Source organism: Hyperolius riggenbachi, chromosome 3, assembly GCF_040937935.1.
Source record: "Hyperolius riggenbachi isolate aHypRig1 chromosome 3, aHypRig1.pri, whole genome shotgun sequence".
Taxonomy (NCBI): domain Eukaryota; kingdom Metazoa; phylum Chordata; class Amphibia; order Anura; family Hyperoliidae; genus Hyperolius; species Hyperolius riggenbachi.
The window spans coordinates 429,986,386-430,003,988 of NC_090648.1; the positions used below are offsets into that span (position 1 = coordinate 429,986,386).

General features: G+C 43.5%; 1 protein-coding gene across 3 annotated transcripts in view; it reads left to right on the forward strand.

Annotated features, from left to right (window-relative positions):
* Positions 1-17,603, forward strand: part of TMTC1 (transmembrane O-mannosyltransferase targeting cadherins 1) — an 87,933-nt gene that overhangs the window by 57,267 nt on the left and 13,063 nt on the right. For all 3 annotated transcript variants that reach the window (XM_068277626.1, XM_068277627.1, XM_068277628.1), the window contains exons 10-16: positions 5,301-5,468; positions 5,548-5,661; positions 6,602-6,745; positions 11,164-11,272; positions 11,367-11,469; positions 14,149-14,284; positions 15,687-15,831. In XM_068277626.1, coding sequence (XP_068133727.1) covers positions 5,301-5,468; positions 5,548-5,661; positions 6,602-6,745; positions 11,164-11,272; positions 11,367-11,469; positions 14,149-14,284; positions 15,687-15,831 — 919 coding nt within the window. The remainder of the gene's footprint in view (positions 1-5,300; positions 5,469-5,547; positions 5,662-6,601; positions 6,746-11,163; positions 11,273-11,366; positions 11,470-14,148; positions 14,285-15,686; positions 15,832-17,603) is intronic.

Here is a 17,603-nt window from a genome sequence, read left to right on the forward strand (position 1 = left end):
ATTTCACGCTCTTCCCATTCATTGGCCAATAACTTTATCACTAGCTAAGTGAGCTACACAATGTTTTTCGCTACAAATTAGGCTTTTTGGGGGGTGGTACTTTTTGCTAAGAATTATTTTATTTGATATGCATTTTAAAGGGGTTAAGCAGAATAAAATTAATTAAAACCATTTTTTCTTAGTTTTCAGCCATTATCGTCTTAAAATAAAATAGCAGAAGAAAGTAAGTTATGGTAAGGTAAGATTAGGCAAAAACTAACAAAATCATTTATCAACAAATCCTATAAAAAATTAGCAATTTTATTAATTAAGTTATGTACAGAAAAAGTTCCCTTTTAAGTTTGTTTAAAATAACTTAAAATGAGGCTCTGCTCAAAAATGCGATAAACATGCGTTATTCCTCTTATTTACATTATAAAAGTGACTAGCGTCCACCTGGCCCCATTCTTCAAACACTAGCATTTCTAAGAGTAGAACTGGTCATACACATTTTGATCCAAACTGCTGTTGATTATTCCTCCTCAACATACTGGAGTAATTAACTTTGGATGGACTTGAGGCAGTTTATTGATCAAAAGTGAGATCATTGCACATGAAGTTAAATCGGCCTCAAGCAGGCAGAGGAGAGGAATATTGACCGCCAAGTGCATTGAGCAGTACGCAGTGTTTCTAATCTAAACCTTAGGGACTCAACTTTTTTAAAATGTATGTCATGCATTTTTGCAAATAAGGGTTAAGCTGGCCATACACTAGGCCGATTCCCCGCCGATCGACAGCAGATTCGTTCACTGGGATCGAATCTGCTGTCACATCGTTCACACTACACGCTAAATTTCGATCTATTTCATCCCGAAAGAGATCGATCCCGTCGATCGCTCCGTGCGGGAAATTACCGTCGATCGCCCGCGGGTAGGGAGCGCGTCGCTAGCGGCGTTTGAGTGCCCGACGACCGACGCAATAGAGTGTCAATACATTACCTGCTCCGCCGGCGCGACTCACCCCGGTCACCGCTGCTCCGTCTCCGCTCTGGTCTGGTCTCCGGGTCCGGCATGCTTCACTTCTTCTAGCACTCTACTGTTTAAACTTCCTGCTGGGCAGGAAGAAGTAGAGCATGCCGGAGACCAGACCAGAGCGGAGAAGACAGCGGAGACCGGGGGACTGGAGTCGTGCCGGCGGAGCAGGTAATGTATGCGGGCGGGGGGAGTGGCGGCAGCACCACCACCACAGATTGTGAACGGTTTCAGGCTGAAATCGGTTCACAATCTGTTTGCAGTAAAGGCAGCCTTACGATCCCTCTCTGATCAGATTCGATCAGAGAGGGATCTATCTGTTGGTCGAATCTGATGGCAAATCGACCAGTGTATGGCTACCTTTAGTAATCAGTGATGGGTGCAAAACTAAAAACATACACCTTTATTTCCAAATAAGATATGGTCGCCATACATTATACTAGCGCAGTGGTCCTCAAACTAAGGCCCGCAGGCCGAATGCGGTCCCCTGAGGATTTTTTACTGCCCCCCTAACATAAAATGTATAACTTATAGATGCAGCTCAGTGCACCTTTAAATATTGGCGCCCCGCATATAGAACAGCAGTGCTGGCACCATCCATCCACATACTGTAGAAGCCATCGAGCAGTAATTTCGCTGGCTTCCAATCCAATTCTGCATCAGGTGACACTGCTGGCCAACTGGATGGCAGGTTGTCTTCTGGGTATGCTTCACTGCCTGGTGCACAAAGACGCTCTTCGGTGCAGCATGACTGAATGGCTGCTGCTGGGAGTTCTCCTCCAGGCATGACTGTAAGGGAATCAATACCTAGATTTAGTGTAATGTTTTTCAACATCAGTTTATGTATGTTGCGGCCCCCCAGCAGTCTGAAGTATGTTGACCTGGCCCTTGCCCGAAAAAGTTTGGGGACCCCTGTACTAGCGAGATAATGCTGTAAAAACCAGAAAAAAATGGGCAAATCAATTGTGTGGCTTTTATGCACAGCAGCATGTTTTATTTAACAACTATAATGGACAAAAACTGAGAAATAACGCATTTTTTTCAATTTTTTTCTTATAAACTAATTCTTAGCCAAATGTACCACCCAAAGAAAGCCTAATTGGTGGGGGAAAAAAACAAGATATATATATATATAAATCTAAATATATTTGTTGTGATAATTAGTGATAAAGTTATTGGCAAATTAAAGGGAGGAGCGCTGAAAGGTAAAAATTGCTCTGTCCCATAAGAAGAAAAACTGCTCAGTGGTTAATGGAGGAGAGAGCATGTAAAATTTAGTCAGATATTACAATATTCTCTGCCTCTAAGAATAAGGTCGTCATAATCCCTTTGTTATAGTGCAGTTTCCACATTTAAACATAAGTTTGTGTGAGCAGCAGCCAAAGCAAACAGTGCGTAAGAGGATAAGTCCTGTGTTTCTGGAGGTCTGTCAGGAAGGGATCTGCCTTGTGTTATCTCTTGGTGCTGAGAATGGTGCGGCTGCCAGTGCATTCTGGGATCATCGCCATGCAGGATGTTATGTAATCCCTGGGCCTCTTGCTCTGGATATCATTACAGAACACAACAAAGCATCATTAATATTGTAGCAACACTCACCCTGTCCTTGTATTCCCAAAGGCCAGAGTCTCTGGATAGTACATCAGTGTGACTGTAAACTGTACCTGTTCTCTACACATCAATGAACTATTGCTTGCTCAGAATATAATTCCACAATGTACTTAACAGTATCCCTCTTTTTATGGCAGTTACAGTAGAATCTCGTTATAGTAAACTCTGATATAGTACACCGCTGGATATAGTAAACTCAGTCCGCAGGTCCCAACAAATGTGTCTGTATAAATATACAGTACAATGTATGACCAATTCTGATATAGTAAACTTCTGAGATAGTAAACTACTTTTCCTTGTCCCTTAGAGTTTACTATAAAGGGACTCTACTGTATTGCAACCCTTGAATACTGTTTCCCCTTGTTTATAATATGCTTTGAAATATTGTGAAAAACTGAATTTAAGCTATTGAAAACGTCACTCCCTCCTGTGAAGTTGGCACTATCCCCAGTTTATGGCTATAATGAATTGTAGTTGGAGGAAACCCCTAATTCTTTTATGTAATTACGATAGTAAAATATCGATACTATCGCTTAACCTGACCCCATTCTATCAATGCCTAATCCTCACCAACTCCCCCTACCCAATTGATGCCTAACCCTACCTATATCCCCTGACTGATGCATAACCCTAAAGACCTCCCCCAACCCATGCTTAACCCCTACAGACTCCACCCCCCCCCCGCCACACCTTTGCCTAAACTTAATCTGAATCAACTTTATTTGCCAACAGAGCCCCCCAACCTACACTGAACTCTAACTAAAGCACTCAGCCTATGCCTAACCCTAACCAATCCCTCCCAAGCGATACCTAACCCTAACTAAACTATGGCTACAAATATCCAGTGCCAGAGCACTTTGGCGGCCACCTAAGACTCCTTTGTTAACAGCTGTGATTAGCGTCTATAAGTGATAATTTGAATACTGGAGCCACCCGCTGTGCAAACTCCAGTTACAAATAGCGGGCACGAATTACCACTTATGATATAGAAGTCTATGGCACCCAAAGTACTCCAGGCCTGAATTACCTACTTCAGTTGCAGGTGTCAGTAAACTGTCAATACACTATAATTATCAGGAAGTTTAAGAGAGCGTTAGGTAAAATGTTTGGATAATGGCCTCAATTCACTAAGATCACACTGGAGATAAGGCAAGATAAAACTTACCTCCACATAGTGAGAAAGTTATCTTATCTCTTCATTCCTTAAGTTACCTCCTCTGTAGTTAAGTTACCTCCTTTGTAGTTAAGTTACCTCCTCTGTAGTTAAGTTACCTCCTTTGTAGTTAAGTTACCTCCTCTGTAGTTAAGTTATCTCCTCTGTAGTTATTTTCACACGGAGTTAATTAACAGCCTGTCTTTAACTTCTGGAGTTATTTTAAGGATTGAAGAGTTAACTTAAAGACAGAAGAGTTAACTTTAGGTTTGCCTGAGGTAAAATGTTTCCTGAATACTACTGTAACGATCTGCTAGTGTGTGAGGGCACTAGCAGACAAACTATCAATAGTTTAATACAAACAGTGACAGTAGGAGGTGATACTGTCACTGGTTCAGTTATAAAGAATGGTCAACAGGCAGGGTCGTTAACAGATCTGACAGATAAGGTACAAAATCGTAAGGCAAATCAGAGTGTTTATTCAGGCAGAGGTCGGCAACAGATCAGATAGGCAAAGGTACAGAATCATTAGGCAAGAGAGTAGTGAGTAATTAGGCTGAGGTTGGCAACAGATCAGATTGGCAAAGGCACAGAATCGTTAGGCAGAAGAGTAGTAAGAGACAAGGCAGAGGTCAATAATACAATCACAGTAATATGTTATTCCTGAGCTAAGTGCGAATCCCCGGGGTCCTGCCGGTTCTAGCACACACGGATCTGACTAAGGTCTGAAGCCTCCACTGCGAAGTGTTAGCTACAACAGACAACAAGAGAGTGAGGATGCAGGGCTTAAGAAGCCCAGAACGGCAGAGGGGTAACGCACCAAAACGCTTAGCAATCAGGCCCAGGCGATGGAGCTGTGCGTGTCAGCTGACCGGCTGTCAGCTGACACGCTTCCTAAGGGCATAAGAGGTGCGAAGCGTACAGCGTGTGCGTCCACTCTCTTGCCCTGCCTGTGTGAGTTACTCAGCTGACGAGCCGGTGGCGGCATCTCCTACAGCGCCGGGACAGATGCGCTGTCGATCGCCGTAGCGGAGGTAAGCTCCGCACGCCTGACTACTACATGCCTCATCACCATGGTGATAACTATAGAAACTTTATTAAAGACAGGAGATAAGCTTAGTGAATTGAGGTCATTGGCCTCAATTCACTGAGATCATGCTGGAGATAATAAGGCAAGAGAAAACTTACCTCCACACGGTGAGAGAGTTATCTTATCTCTTCATTCCTTATGTTACCTCCTCTAGTTAATTAACCTCCTCTGTAGTTAATTTACCTCCTCTGTAGTTATTTTCACACGCAGTTAATTAACAGCCTGTCTTTAACTCTGGAGTTATTTTAAGGATTGGAGAGTTAACTTAAAGACAGAAGAGTTAACTTTAGGTTTGCGGTTAGTTTGAGGTAAAATGTTTCCTGAATACTACATGCCTTATCACCATGGTAACAACTCTAGAAACATTATTAAAGACAGGAGATAAGCTTAGTGAATTGAGGCCATTGTGTGTGTAAATCTCTTTGCGTTTTGTTCCCAGCATGGGGTTCTGTATCCTGTGTGTACACGGAATGAAGTGTCTGTACGCCCGCAGCGGCCCCCGAGGATCCTCCGCCGTGACCCTTGGCGTCCTCCTCCTGCTAATCCTCTTTTCCTGGAAGACTATGTTGCAGGGTGAGTGCTGGAGGTCGCGAGAGTCCCTCTTCAGGTATTGATCATATTAGTAGATGTGTTCTGATCTTCAGTCTCCTCTTGCCTCAGTCTGATCACATTTTTCCCTGCCACAGGTCAGGCGTGCAGACACTGCCACACAATGCCAAGGTACACTACAACTATGCCAACTTCCTGAAGGACCAGAACCGGAAAGAGGAGGCCATAGAGCACTACAGAATCGTCCTTAGGTCACTTCCTATTTTACATTCAGAATCAATGAACATTCTTTAGATTTACCTAAATAATGCAATGAAGTGTACTGGCATATTTATCTTATATTTAGTTGGCAAATATGCAGGGCCAACCATGAAACCAGCAAGATCATTTGGTTCATCTAAGGGGCAGCGACATTTAAGTGGCAGAGCGGTGGCAGCGGAGCACAGTTACCTAGCCCATCGTGAGGTCCGCTCCTCTTCATTGCAGCCTAACACCATGCAGCGGCATGCCTCCATAGGCTCCCGTTGCATCTTAGCTCCCGATGTCACATGACATGCATCAGGAGCCTACAGAGGGATGCTTTTGTATGTTTATAGGCTGCAGTGCAGGAGTGGAGAGGACCCGGGGCTGGACCTAGGCAATTGTCTTATGAACCTGCCATTCAGATGGGTGGATAAACAGGCAGGTCCCCTTAGCTGTGGACACAGGGGCAGGCCTGGTAGGGGCACAACACAGAATATAAAGAGGTGGGGGTGCAGATACTGGCACTTCTTCACTGGGGGTGGGGCTATTGCCAAATACAGATTTTGTCCGCACTTCTTACATGGGGAAGGGGGTAGGGACAGGCTGGTGAGCTTGTTTCTTCAGGCAGTAAAAACTCTGGAACCTTTCTGAAGAGAAGAGTCAGGCCAGTGGTCTGAGGTGTTAGAATGATAGGTTGGCCTACAGATGTGGATGGACTCAAATAATATGCAAGCTTCTGCATATAATTAACTTGACTTTAAACTTGTGTGGCTCTCTCCTCTATTCTCTTTTCTGTCCCCCTTCTCACCTTCTCTTTCTCTCCTTCATCTCAATTTTATCCCCTTCTCTCCTCCACTTACTAGCCTTCTTCAACCCTTTCTATCAATAATTTTAATAAAACATGACAAGTAAATAATAATTGGGTTTCTTGATTCTGGTAATCTGCAGGTTGTACCCACAACATCCCAGTGCCCTCAACAACCTTGGCACATTGACCAGCAATGCTACCGCAGCAGAGGAGTATTACCGCCAGGCTCTGGCAGTCAGCCCACAGCACAGTCGAGCACTATTCAACCTGGGCAACCTGCTTCGGTGAGGAATTCTGGGATTCATTCAACAGCTATGATGAGGTCCATTGTTAGCCAATCATATTCCAGCTTTTCTCTGTTTAGCCCTCCCTCCCAGAACAGTGAAAGTTGATAGCTGATTGGTTAGTATGGGAACACTATTTGGTTGGTTACAGGGTAGCGGTGCATGCTTAACCTCTTCATGGATTGCAGTGGCATCTTGTTTCTAACTTGCATGTACATAGTATGTACCTTGAATAATTATTTGATTAAGTAATACTCCAGCTACCCTCATTACTGCCGTGCTTCAGAACCCTTAGCTTCTTAAAGTGGACCTGAACTCTTGCTGAGGTCAGAAGGAAAACAGAGAGAAATGCACCCTGTATGTATTTAGAGAGTTTAGCCTGTTTAATTCCCCCTCATTTCTGTCTAATCACAAGTTGTAATTTGATCTCTTCCTTGTGTCACTTGACTGCCATGGCAGATAAGCTCATTTGAAAGCACAGGATGTAAACAATATGTCCGCTTCCATGAATCAGGAAGTAGAAACAGTGCAGATTTATTTTAGGTTTTGTATAAGCTGTAACAAAAATGTTTTTCTTTAAATGGTTATTATGCTGTTGTGTATCTTTTAGAGCAGAGAGGAATTTCTGAGTTCAGATCTGCTTTAAAATGAAACCCCACCCTTCATGAGAATTATGCAGTTCTTGCACTTCATCTTTCATCTCCACAGATTGCTAGAATCAACCCTTCAGTGAGAGGCCTATAAAGCCTGCCGTATTTATTTCCTTTTAAATAATGCCTATTGCCTAGCAGTCTCACTGACCCTATTTGCTTCAGCAGTTTCTAAATCACTCTTGAAACAAGCATGTGGCTAGTGTAGTTAGACTTTAGTCAGAGCTCCTGATCTGCATACTCTTTCTGGGTGGCATTGGGGCCCCCCTGTGCAAAGCCCAACCGCCATTACCCCTCTGCTCCCCGGGGCCCTGTAAGTATAATAGCAGCCATAATTACCCTGTAATTGCACGTGCAGTCCATTCACACTGGGACGGCGTTGAGGGTGTTTCTCTGCACTTTTCTCAGATTGCGTTGGTGTTCTTATGACCTAGACTTTGGATGTTTTGTTTGTGGTGTGCCTCTGAGGAAGCGGCTTATGGCCGCGAAACACGTGTCAGGCATGTTTTTGTGAAGTGAAGGTCTGATGTTGCATCTACATTTATCACCTGCTTTCTGAAGAGAAATTTGAAGAATAAAAGAGAACTTTGGTTCATGAATAAAACCCCGTTTGCGTGTATATATTGAATTGTGGCTATAATTAATAGGGGTGGAACCACACTACTTCTTTTATTTGTGTCAGTGCTATTATACTTAGCAGGGTCGGCGGTGCGGAGGCCCCAGCAGAGGTCGGGGCCCCAGGGCAATTGCCCCCTTTGCCTCTATGGCAGCGCCGGCCCTGGATATAGCAGCCTCCATTCTTGTATTACAAGGTTATGGCAATGCGCTGCATGCATTTTGGTGCGCTGTGCAGTGTCATCCCAATAGGATTAGCACTGCAGCATTCAGCAGCGCAGGTGCAGAGCGCTTCTGTAAAATGAGCAGCCACTTGGGCCATTAGCTAATTTGAGTTGACAGACCCTTACTCAGCATCAAGACCTCACGTTATGAAGGTCTTTGAAGGGAGATATGTCTTCATAGAAACAAGCGGTTGCATGAGGCGCTTCCTCCACCAGTGCTTCCTCCACCATGAGGCGCTTCCAGCCCCAGGTAAGTGAAACTCATTTTTTTTATTTTGCTTGGACCTTCCCTTTAACCACTTCAGCACCACAGGGTTTTTTGCTTAAAAACCAGAGCAATTTTCACATTTCAGTGCTCCTCCCATTCATTCACCAATAACTTTATTGCTACTCATCAGATGTAAATGATCTATATCTTGTTTTTTTGCCACAAATTATGCTTTGTGAGGGTGATATTTGCTTTTAGTAATTATGTTATTATCTGTGCATTTTAAAGGGAAAAATGAGAAAAAAAAGAAAAAATACACTATTTCTCCATTTCCATCCACTATAGTTTTCAAATAAACAATGTTACCATAGGTAAAACCCACACATTGTATTTGCTAATTTGTCCTGGTTATCTCAACATTTAAATAATGTTCCTAGTACAATGTATGGCGATAATATATTAGATTCTGGTTTGTGTTTTTTGTTTTCTCATTGTACTCTATCAGTAATTAAAAGCCCTTATCTTCATGATTAACAGTAATACACTCGAATGGCATACATATTTTAAAAGCTAAGTCCCTAGGGTAACTATGTATTCTCTTTTCAATGCTGTCACTTTTGTTTGTTTTTTTACAAGTATTTATTTAGGGGTATAGAGTACATGAAAATAACAGTTTTATTGCTTTTCATTCAGTTTTCCGGTAAAAAAAAATCACATGACTTAGCCTTCAGTTGTCAAACAACACAAAATCTATTCTCTCACTTGTCACGGTTAAAATGATACCCTATATACATAATCAGATAGCTTATTGGGCATACAGCACACTGTTTACCACAAGTACGCCTATCTACTCCCCTGAGCTTCAGATGAAGTTTTGTGGGGAGTAGATAAGCGTAGCAAGGGAGGTGAAGTGGTTAAAACAGAAGGTACTGTTTTAAAGATAAAGATAAATCAGCTTTAAGGGTGTTACTGTGGTTACCCACACTGCACCACTATTGAACATGCAAATGATCTCTTTATGCCTCTGAAGCCAGGCTCATACCCAGAACCGCTGGTGTATAGCAAGCCTATAGCTTATACGTTTTACAGTGCCACATTACACCAACATGCAGACAACCTGTTTCAGACTTTTGGTACTCATCAGAGCATGACAGGGAAGCACTAAAGTTGGCCGTACACCATACAACCAAGTAGTTTGATTTTATGATTATTCAATTAAAAGATTGATTGCTTAGAAAGATTAAGGGAAACTTATATTGTGATCAACAAATCTAGGTTGATTTAGTATATTTGCCTCATCAGGCAAAGTAAAAAATTGTGTGATTTTTTAGTGGGATGTGGTGGTGGGTTGTACTACCAAAGAGGTGTTCTTTCTGCAGTAGTTTATAGTACCTTTACTGGACATCTATTCTGCAGGTACAAATGGTAGGAGCCAGAGTGCAGCTTGATTTGGGTTTCATACTATACTTATTTTTAATACATTTGTATTATTTGTTGTTCTTCTAGTCCTGCTTATTGGGAAGTAGGGATGGCCCTGCCTTGGAGAACACATGGAGAGGCAAGTGATCAGTATGATCACCTGATAGATTTGTAAGGCTCTGATTTGCTGGTCATGATCATATGTTATACCAGGAAGTCATCACAGCAAATTAGAACCTTATAAATCTTTCAGATGATCAAACAGATCACATGCCTCTTCATGTGTTCTGCTAGGCAGATCCTTCCCTATTGGTGAGTTTTATATTGATAGAACAAGTAAATTGTCAGTCTCACCTGGCCGTTTGCCGGCGTTGGAGTTGCCTGGTCGCATGTCACGTCTGCTCTGCCATGGCTGCTTCCTCCCGTCCTGGTCCCGTGCTGTTGGTGAGGTCGAGATGTGCGGTGCGCTTGCGTCACTCGTTGTGGGATGTCTCCTACGGCGTGGGGCATGTGTTCGCGTGTGTGGCGTGGCACCGGGGATTGTGTACGCACCTGACCCTGAGGCTTCCCGCTGATACCTCTGTCAGGTTTGGTGTATGTTAGAGTTTCCCGTACTTTGTCTCCATTGTTTACCTGATCTCGACCCGGCTTGTTTCTGACCATTCCTGCTCCACGCTCCTCGGCATTGATCTCAGCTTGTCCTCGTTCTGCTGCCTGCCCCGACTCGGATTGTATACTGACCTCATCTGCCTGCTGCCTGCCCCGACCTGGATTGTCTTTGAACCTTCCTTGTCTGCTGCCAGCCCTGACTCGGATTGTTTACTGACTTCTTTGCCTGCCCCGACCTGGATTGTACCTTGACTTGCCTTGTTTGCCGCCTGACTACTGACCTGGATCTTCCTTGTCCTCGAGTATCTCCTAAGTGTGGTGTCTCTTGGTTCTCTCGACCACTGTTAGAGTCTCACCTGAAGGCTACCTGGTAGGCACTAGGCAGCAAAGTCCATGGTCCCTTGCGGGACGCTCTGGTGAAGAGCTGTAGTCACTTAGACCCGTGCTCTTGGAAACTGTTACCCCAATGGGAGGGTCAACTGGTTGCTCACCAGCATAACAGTTACAAAATATTCCAGGGAAAAGTATTAGGTGTATATTGGTGATCAGGTGGATAATGGTAATCTCATGTGATGATCAGGTGGATGATGGTGATCAGGTAGATAATGGTGATCACAGGGATAATGGTGATCATGTTTATAATGGTGATCACGTATAATGGTGATCCGGTGGATAATGGTTTCTGTTTTGCAGAAATCAGGGGCGCAATGAGGAGGCGGAGCTTGTCCTGAGGGAATCTCTTCTGCAGGGTCCATTCTTTGCAGATGCCTACTCCAGCCTGGGATCTCTGCTGGCTGACCAGGTGACAATCTGATCTATCATGTTGCTTCTGAATCTCTATAAAATGTGAGGCAGTTTGCACTTATTAACCACAATTTCTTCTTCCTTCTCTCTAGAAACGTTTCCTGGAAGCTGAGGAGGTCTATCAAACAGGAATCAAGAACTGTCCAGACAGCTCTGACCTGCAGAATAATTATGGGGTTTTCCTAGTGGATATTGGTAAGAAAATGTTTAAAGGATTTAAACAGAATTAGTAGGGTCAGGCAGATCAATTCATGCAAAGTCTAAGTTACTGCAAACTGACTCAAGATGAGAAACCTTTAATTTTAAACTTACTGATACAATCTGTTTTTTTTTTTGCACTAATAAAGGGGTGTCAGGACCCGTTTCCACTTCACTTAATAGTAGGTACATACCTTACAGTTCAAGTAAAAAACAGCAAAACAACGTGCACCTTCCGTCTCAAAATGTTTACTTGAAAAAGTGGTTCAGCAAATTTCATATACAGACTTCAACAGATCAACAGATTTCATATACAGACAACAGTCAATCAATATTGCGTGGGTGTGATGCCAAACATGGCTTACTTGTCCTTGGCCGTTTCGCATCTATTACGTGGCCGTTTCGCGTCTATGCAACGCTTGGTCATGCTGTGTACACAGCGTGACCAAGCATCGCATAGACGCGAAGCGGCCATCGCTTCACCACCTAGTGCCTGATGCTCACCTCCACACCGCTCAGCCTGCCTTTTGCCAAGGACAAGTAAGCCATGTTTGGCATCACACCCACGCAATATTGATTGACTGTTGTCATCTGTTGAAGTCTGTATATGAAATTTGCTGAACCACTTTTTCAAGTAAACATTTTGAGACGGAAGGTGCACGTTGTTTTGCTGTTTTTTACTTGAATGAGACCATTTGTTTTTCGCCTATGTGTACACGGAGCACACGCCTTAGTGGTGGTTGGCATTTATACGGACTGTGAGGTGGCAGGAGAGTGATAGTTATATTGCCTGTGTCTATCCTTGACTCATCATTTACTACTAGTGGAAAGTGCCACACTATATGCTCTGTATCTGCTGTGAAGTACATACCTGACAGTTTCTTGGACTGTTGGGTTCTCCTGGACTGCTGCTTCTTCTTTGAGAATGCTCAAATTCCAGTAAAAAAACAGTTGTGGGTAGTGTGTTAAAGTATCACCAAACAGAGGAGTGTTTGCATTTTAATTATTCCGTTGTATATGTGGTGCTGTGACATATGTCACAGTACCATTCTTTTTTGTCTAGTGCCCCCTGTGGTCCTTGTTCTACACAGTCGAAATATTCAACTGGTAAAGAATGTTCGAATATAGGTGGGGAGGAAGTGGCTGTTCCACTTCCCCCTTCTTCCCCTGACCACGCCCACTTGAACCACCCCTCCTGCTTTAGTTATTAAAAGCCTGTTTAAAAAAGCCACCACATAACTTACCTACTCAGGGTTCCCATCACCGCCTCCTCCATCCTCCTGTTCTGCCGCAGTGTCCTCTTGTATACGCTGGCATCTTCACAGCAATGGTGCTGGCTGGGAAGCACTTACTTACTTACGTACTTCTCAGTCAGCGCCATTGCTGTGAAGATGCCCGCATTTACGAAAGCATACTGTGGTGGAATGGCAGAGCTGACAGATTGGAAGAGGCGGAGATGGGAACCTGGAGTAGGTGAGTTATGCTATGGCTTTTTTTTTTTTTACCAGGCTTTTAAAATACAGATCAGGATTATAAAATACAGATCAGTATTGTTTTATAAATATTAAAATTAGAACCTCTGTTGAGTTTTTATTGCTTTCTTTTGTCTCATCTGTAAAGATTTTCAGACAGGAGGTAGAACAACCTCTCCAAGAGTGTCAGAGAGGGCAACCAATAAAATTATTCTTGTAGAGTGGGAAGAGTTTAGAATCCTGGTCTAGTTTGTATTGCTGCCCCCCCCATTTTCAGTTGGTGGGGACTACAATGTTTCATACTGAAGACACAAAGTTCCATGGAGGTCATGAGAACTGGAGGCAAAAGAAAATATCTTCAATGAAAAAGCATTCAGTAAAAGCCCCTAAAAGGTTCCACACTGTTCAAAACAAAAATCTAAAATAAAGAGTCCTGGAATTGAGCTTAAAACTATTTGCTTTGAAACGTGATCTTGTAGTCTGATTGTGAGCTTGTGCAGAGGTCCAAGAAATACCGTACCAGGGAGTTATTATAGGGCTGTTTTTAGGCATAGGCAAACTAGGCAGTTTCACAGAGCAAAATGACAACAACTGGAGGTACCGCTCCACCGCACCGTGAGAGACAGTGCTGGATCACGGGCAGCCAAGCCCAGGAAAATCAGAAAAGACGAATCAGGACATATCCAGATCTACAGAAAAGCACATGACTTACATGTTTCGGACATAAAGTCCTTAATCACTATGATTAAGGACTTTATGTCCGAAACATGTAAGTCATGTGCTTTTCTGTAGATCTGGATATGTCCTGAATAAACTTATCAACACTGATGCGGAGACATTGTGCGGACCTTCCTTCGTCTTTTCTGAGTTTCACAGAGCACTACCTACTGGATGGGATGATAGAAAGCCCTACCAAGCACACTTTGCTGCAAATGCCTGTGTTTATGAATGGATGTGGCAGGAGTAATGTTTATCTCACCTTGTGCACCAGAATGGCCAGAAATGGCTGTGTGCTGCCACTTCTCCAAGAAGCATACACTTGCAGCATACACAAGCCCTTCCCACAGGGGGGGGGCCGCCCTGTGACCCTGAAACATTTTGCTTGGCCATTCTTTTAGATTTATGAAATATGTTTGATTGCCCACATGGCTTCAGCATTGATGGTGACAAGACCTGGCATTATTTCTGTTCCTCTCTTTTCCAGGAGCTGCTCAGAAAGCTGTGTCTCACTATCACCAAGCACTGCATCTGCGTCCTCATCACCATGTGGCCATGCTGAACCTCGGACGCCTTTACCGCTCTCTAAACCAAAACAATGAAGCAGTGAAGTGGTATAAAAAGTAAGATAACCTCTGTGTTTCATTCAGCAGATGAAACTGTACTCGTATGGTGGTTTGTGGAGTTGATGCTACTTCCTGTACCAAGTGCTGACTGTTAGCTGCTAATGCCTTGCTGTCCAGCAGGTTTTTGCATTTACTGCCTACATACAGTAATATTTGTTTTGCCAGAAATAAGCTGTCAATAGCTGTACTTTGTGAAATACAGTATATTTTTATGTGGTAGTTAGTACACACTGGTAGCTACCAGTTAATGTCAGATTCCAAGCTGCAGTAATTTAAATTCACTAACAGTTTAAAGTGGTATAAAACTGAGCATTTCCGCTTCGTTCTATCTTAAAGATTATTTAGGGTATGAAATCTACTACCACAAAAAAATGTAGCTGAACAGCATTCAAACAGTTACACACAGCACTTTGTTCTTTAGTGGAAAGCTCCTTGTTTTCTAGCCATCCAACAAGGTGATAACATTCTCTTTTGTTTACAATACTCTGTTGCTACAAGTAGTATACATTCCTAGCTGTGCTGAAACTGAACTGCACTGAGCTGAGAAGCAGAGAGAGGTAAAAAATGCTCACTACTGGATTTTAATATATTTCGCCTTCCTCTGGATCAACAGGGATATGTGAGGGAGCAGGCTGGTGTTGTACTTTATACTGGTTGAACTCGATGGACGTATGTCTTTTTTCAACCAAAATAACTATGTAACTATGTAACTATGTAAATACAGCAGCAATGCAATAAAATGCAGTGGCAGCTTTCAAAGCAGATAAACTGTACTTTGGGAACTTGTAATTTGCAAACAGGCAATATTACTTGTCCACAGAAGCAAATATGGTAACTGTATGGGTAATAAAAAGTAGGAAAACACATTTTTATTGAATGTTAGGTCAGAGTTTAATGCCACTTTAAAGTGAGCCCGAAGCTCAGGTACACAAAATCAGGTTCCTTACCTAAAGAGAGAGAATCCTTAGGATCCTATTCAGGCTTCCCTTGGTTGTCTGCTCTCCCCGCCGCTGAGCGCGGCTCCTCTCCCGCATACATGGCCGTGCAATAGCCGACTGAGCCCGCATGCGCAGTACCATGGAGCCCGAGGCTCCGTGCTACTGCGCATGCATGGGCAGTCTCGAGCTTCTAATATGAGGCCATGAATGCGGAAGAGGAGCCGCGTGGCCCCGATTAGCAGGGGGTCTGCGCTGAGCTTCAGGGGCACTGCAGACCACCAAGGGAACCCTCAAAAGGACACTGAGGCTTCCCTCTCTGCAGGGTAATTATTAATTTTGAACCCAAGCTTTGGCTCGGGTTTGCTTTAAGGAGAAAGCACAGTCTGCATATACATAACAAAGGAACAAAACACCTACTACTAATACTGTATGGTAACATTTCCCTTTTGTGTCTTCCTCAGGGCTTTGCAGATCTCCAAGGATATTGATGTTATTGCCCCTCTTGGAGCTCTCTATTACAACACAGGGAAACATGATGAGGCCTTAAACTTGTATAAGGAGGCAGTGGAAGTTCATCCAGACAATGTCCAGCTACGTCTGTCGTTGGTGAGTCCTGAAGACTGCGCCTAGAATACTCATCAAGCCAATAAAAATGTTGGTACCGTACCTTAACAGGACAGTTTAAGAGAGAGGGATATGGAGGCTGCCATATTTATTTTATTTTAAGCAATACCAGTTGCCTGGCTATCCTGTTGATCCTCTGCCTCTAATGCTAAACATACACGGGTCGATGCGCCCTTATCAATCGAGCCGCTGATGGCTCGATTGATGATTTCCGTCAGGTCCGATGACCCGCCGAATCGGGCGGACAATAGCGGGGAATCGAGCGGAAGATAAGGAAGCGCCCGCAGGGACGAGCGGGAATCGATCCGGACGGCGGTGGGGATGCGGCGGGAGTCGATCCGGCGGCTAATCGAGCCGCTGGATTGACTCGTGTATTCCCAGCATAATACTTTTAGCCATAGACCCTGAACAAAGATATGAAAATCAGGTGTTTCTGTTCAAGTTTTTTCTTACTAGTTTTGAGTGCACCCTTGGTGGAGGGGTGTTTTTCCCTTTTTCCTATCAACAGAGAGTGACTTCTTAACCTGGGTGGGGTCAAGTCTAAACTCCCCACCATTTTTTCCAGTGGTTGCTGTAGCAGTAACCCTTGTTTGTATCATTTTACATACAACATTATTTACTATTATTTTAACCTACTACACTATTGGCAGCTCTTTGTGTTCCTTGTTTTTCTCATCTACAAGAAAACTCATGAGGCACTTCAGCTGAAATACAGGCTACTCTGCATGTAAATGGCTTTGCTGCAGCAACAACAATAATGTTAACATTTTTAAATAATGCTTTTCTCTGTTGGACTCAAAGCATGTGGGAGCTGCTGTGCGTTCAATAGACCACCCAGGAGCATTAGGGAGTCTTCCCCAGAGACTCTTTGTTGAATAGGTAACCGGCACCAGCCAGGCTTCGAACCCTGGTGTGTCAAAGGTGGGATCTTGAACAGTATGGTATGGAACAAAAATAGTCTGTGCAGTCAAGTTGCAAGATAGAAGCCTTTACTGTGTCAATGTCAAAAACAGCTTACTTTCAATTTGCTAAGCAGCATCTAGGCAAAAACAAAACAAAGTTCTTTGGACTGAGGAGACCAAAATGTAACTTTATGGTCACAAACACTATATTTGAAGAGGATACATCAATGCCTATGAAGAAAATTGTATCATACCTACTGTGAAGCATAGAGGGGGAACTCTTAAAAAATTTGTATGTTTCCAAATAACAAGGTGTGCATAGCATGTGAAGAATGTACATTTAGCTATAGTAATAAATAAGTTGGGATGTAGCAAGAAATCATTGAGCCCCAAGTATAGTTAGCAAGAGGTACCCCTAGTATTATGTAGCCCCTAAGTAATGGTAGCCAGTGGGGACCCCAGTATGGGTATCCAGAGGGGCCCCGAGTATTTGGTAGCATCCCCCAGTATATGTAACCAGAAGTGACAACCAGTATAGACAGCCAGAGTGATCCCTTGCATTTGGTAGCCCCAAGTATAGGGTGCCAGAAGTAGCACCCATGAGTATAGGTATCCCCACAATATAGCTAGCTAGAAGTGCCCCCAGTGTAAAGTAGCATCCCCTAGTATGGGCAGCCAGAGGTAGCCTGCTAGTAGAGGTAGTAGAAGTAGCCCCCCATTATAGATAGCCTCCTCAGTATAGGTAGCCAGAGGTAGGGTAACCACCAGTAAGGTAGCCAGAAGTATCCCCTAGTACAAGTAACCCCTCAGTATAGGTAGCATGACACAGTATAGGTAGCCTGATGTGATTCC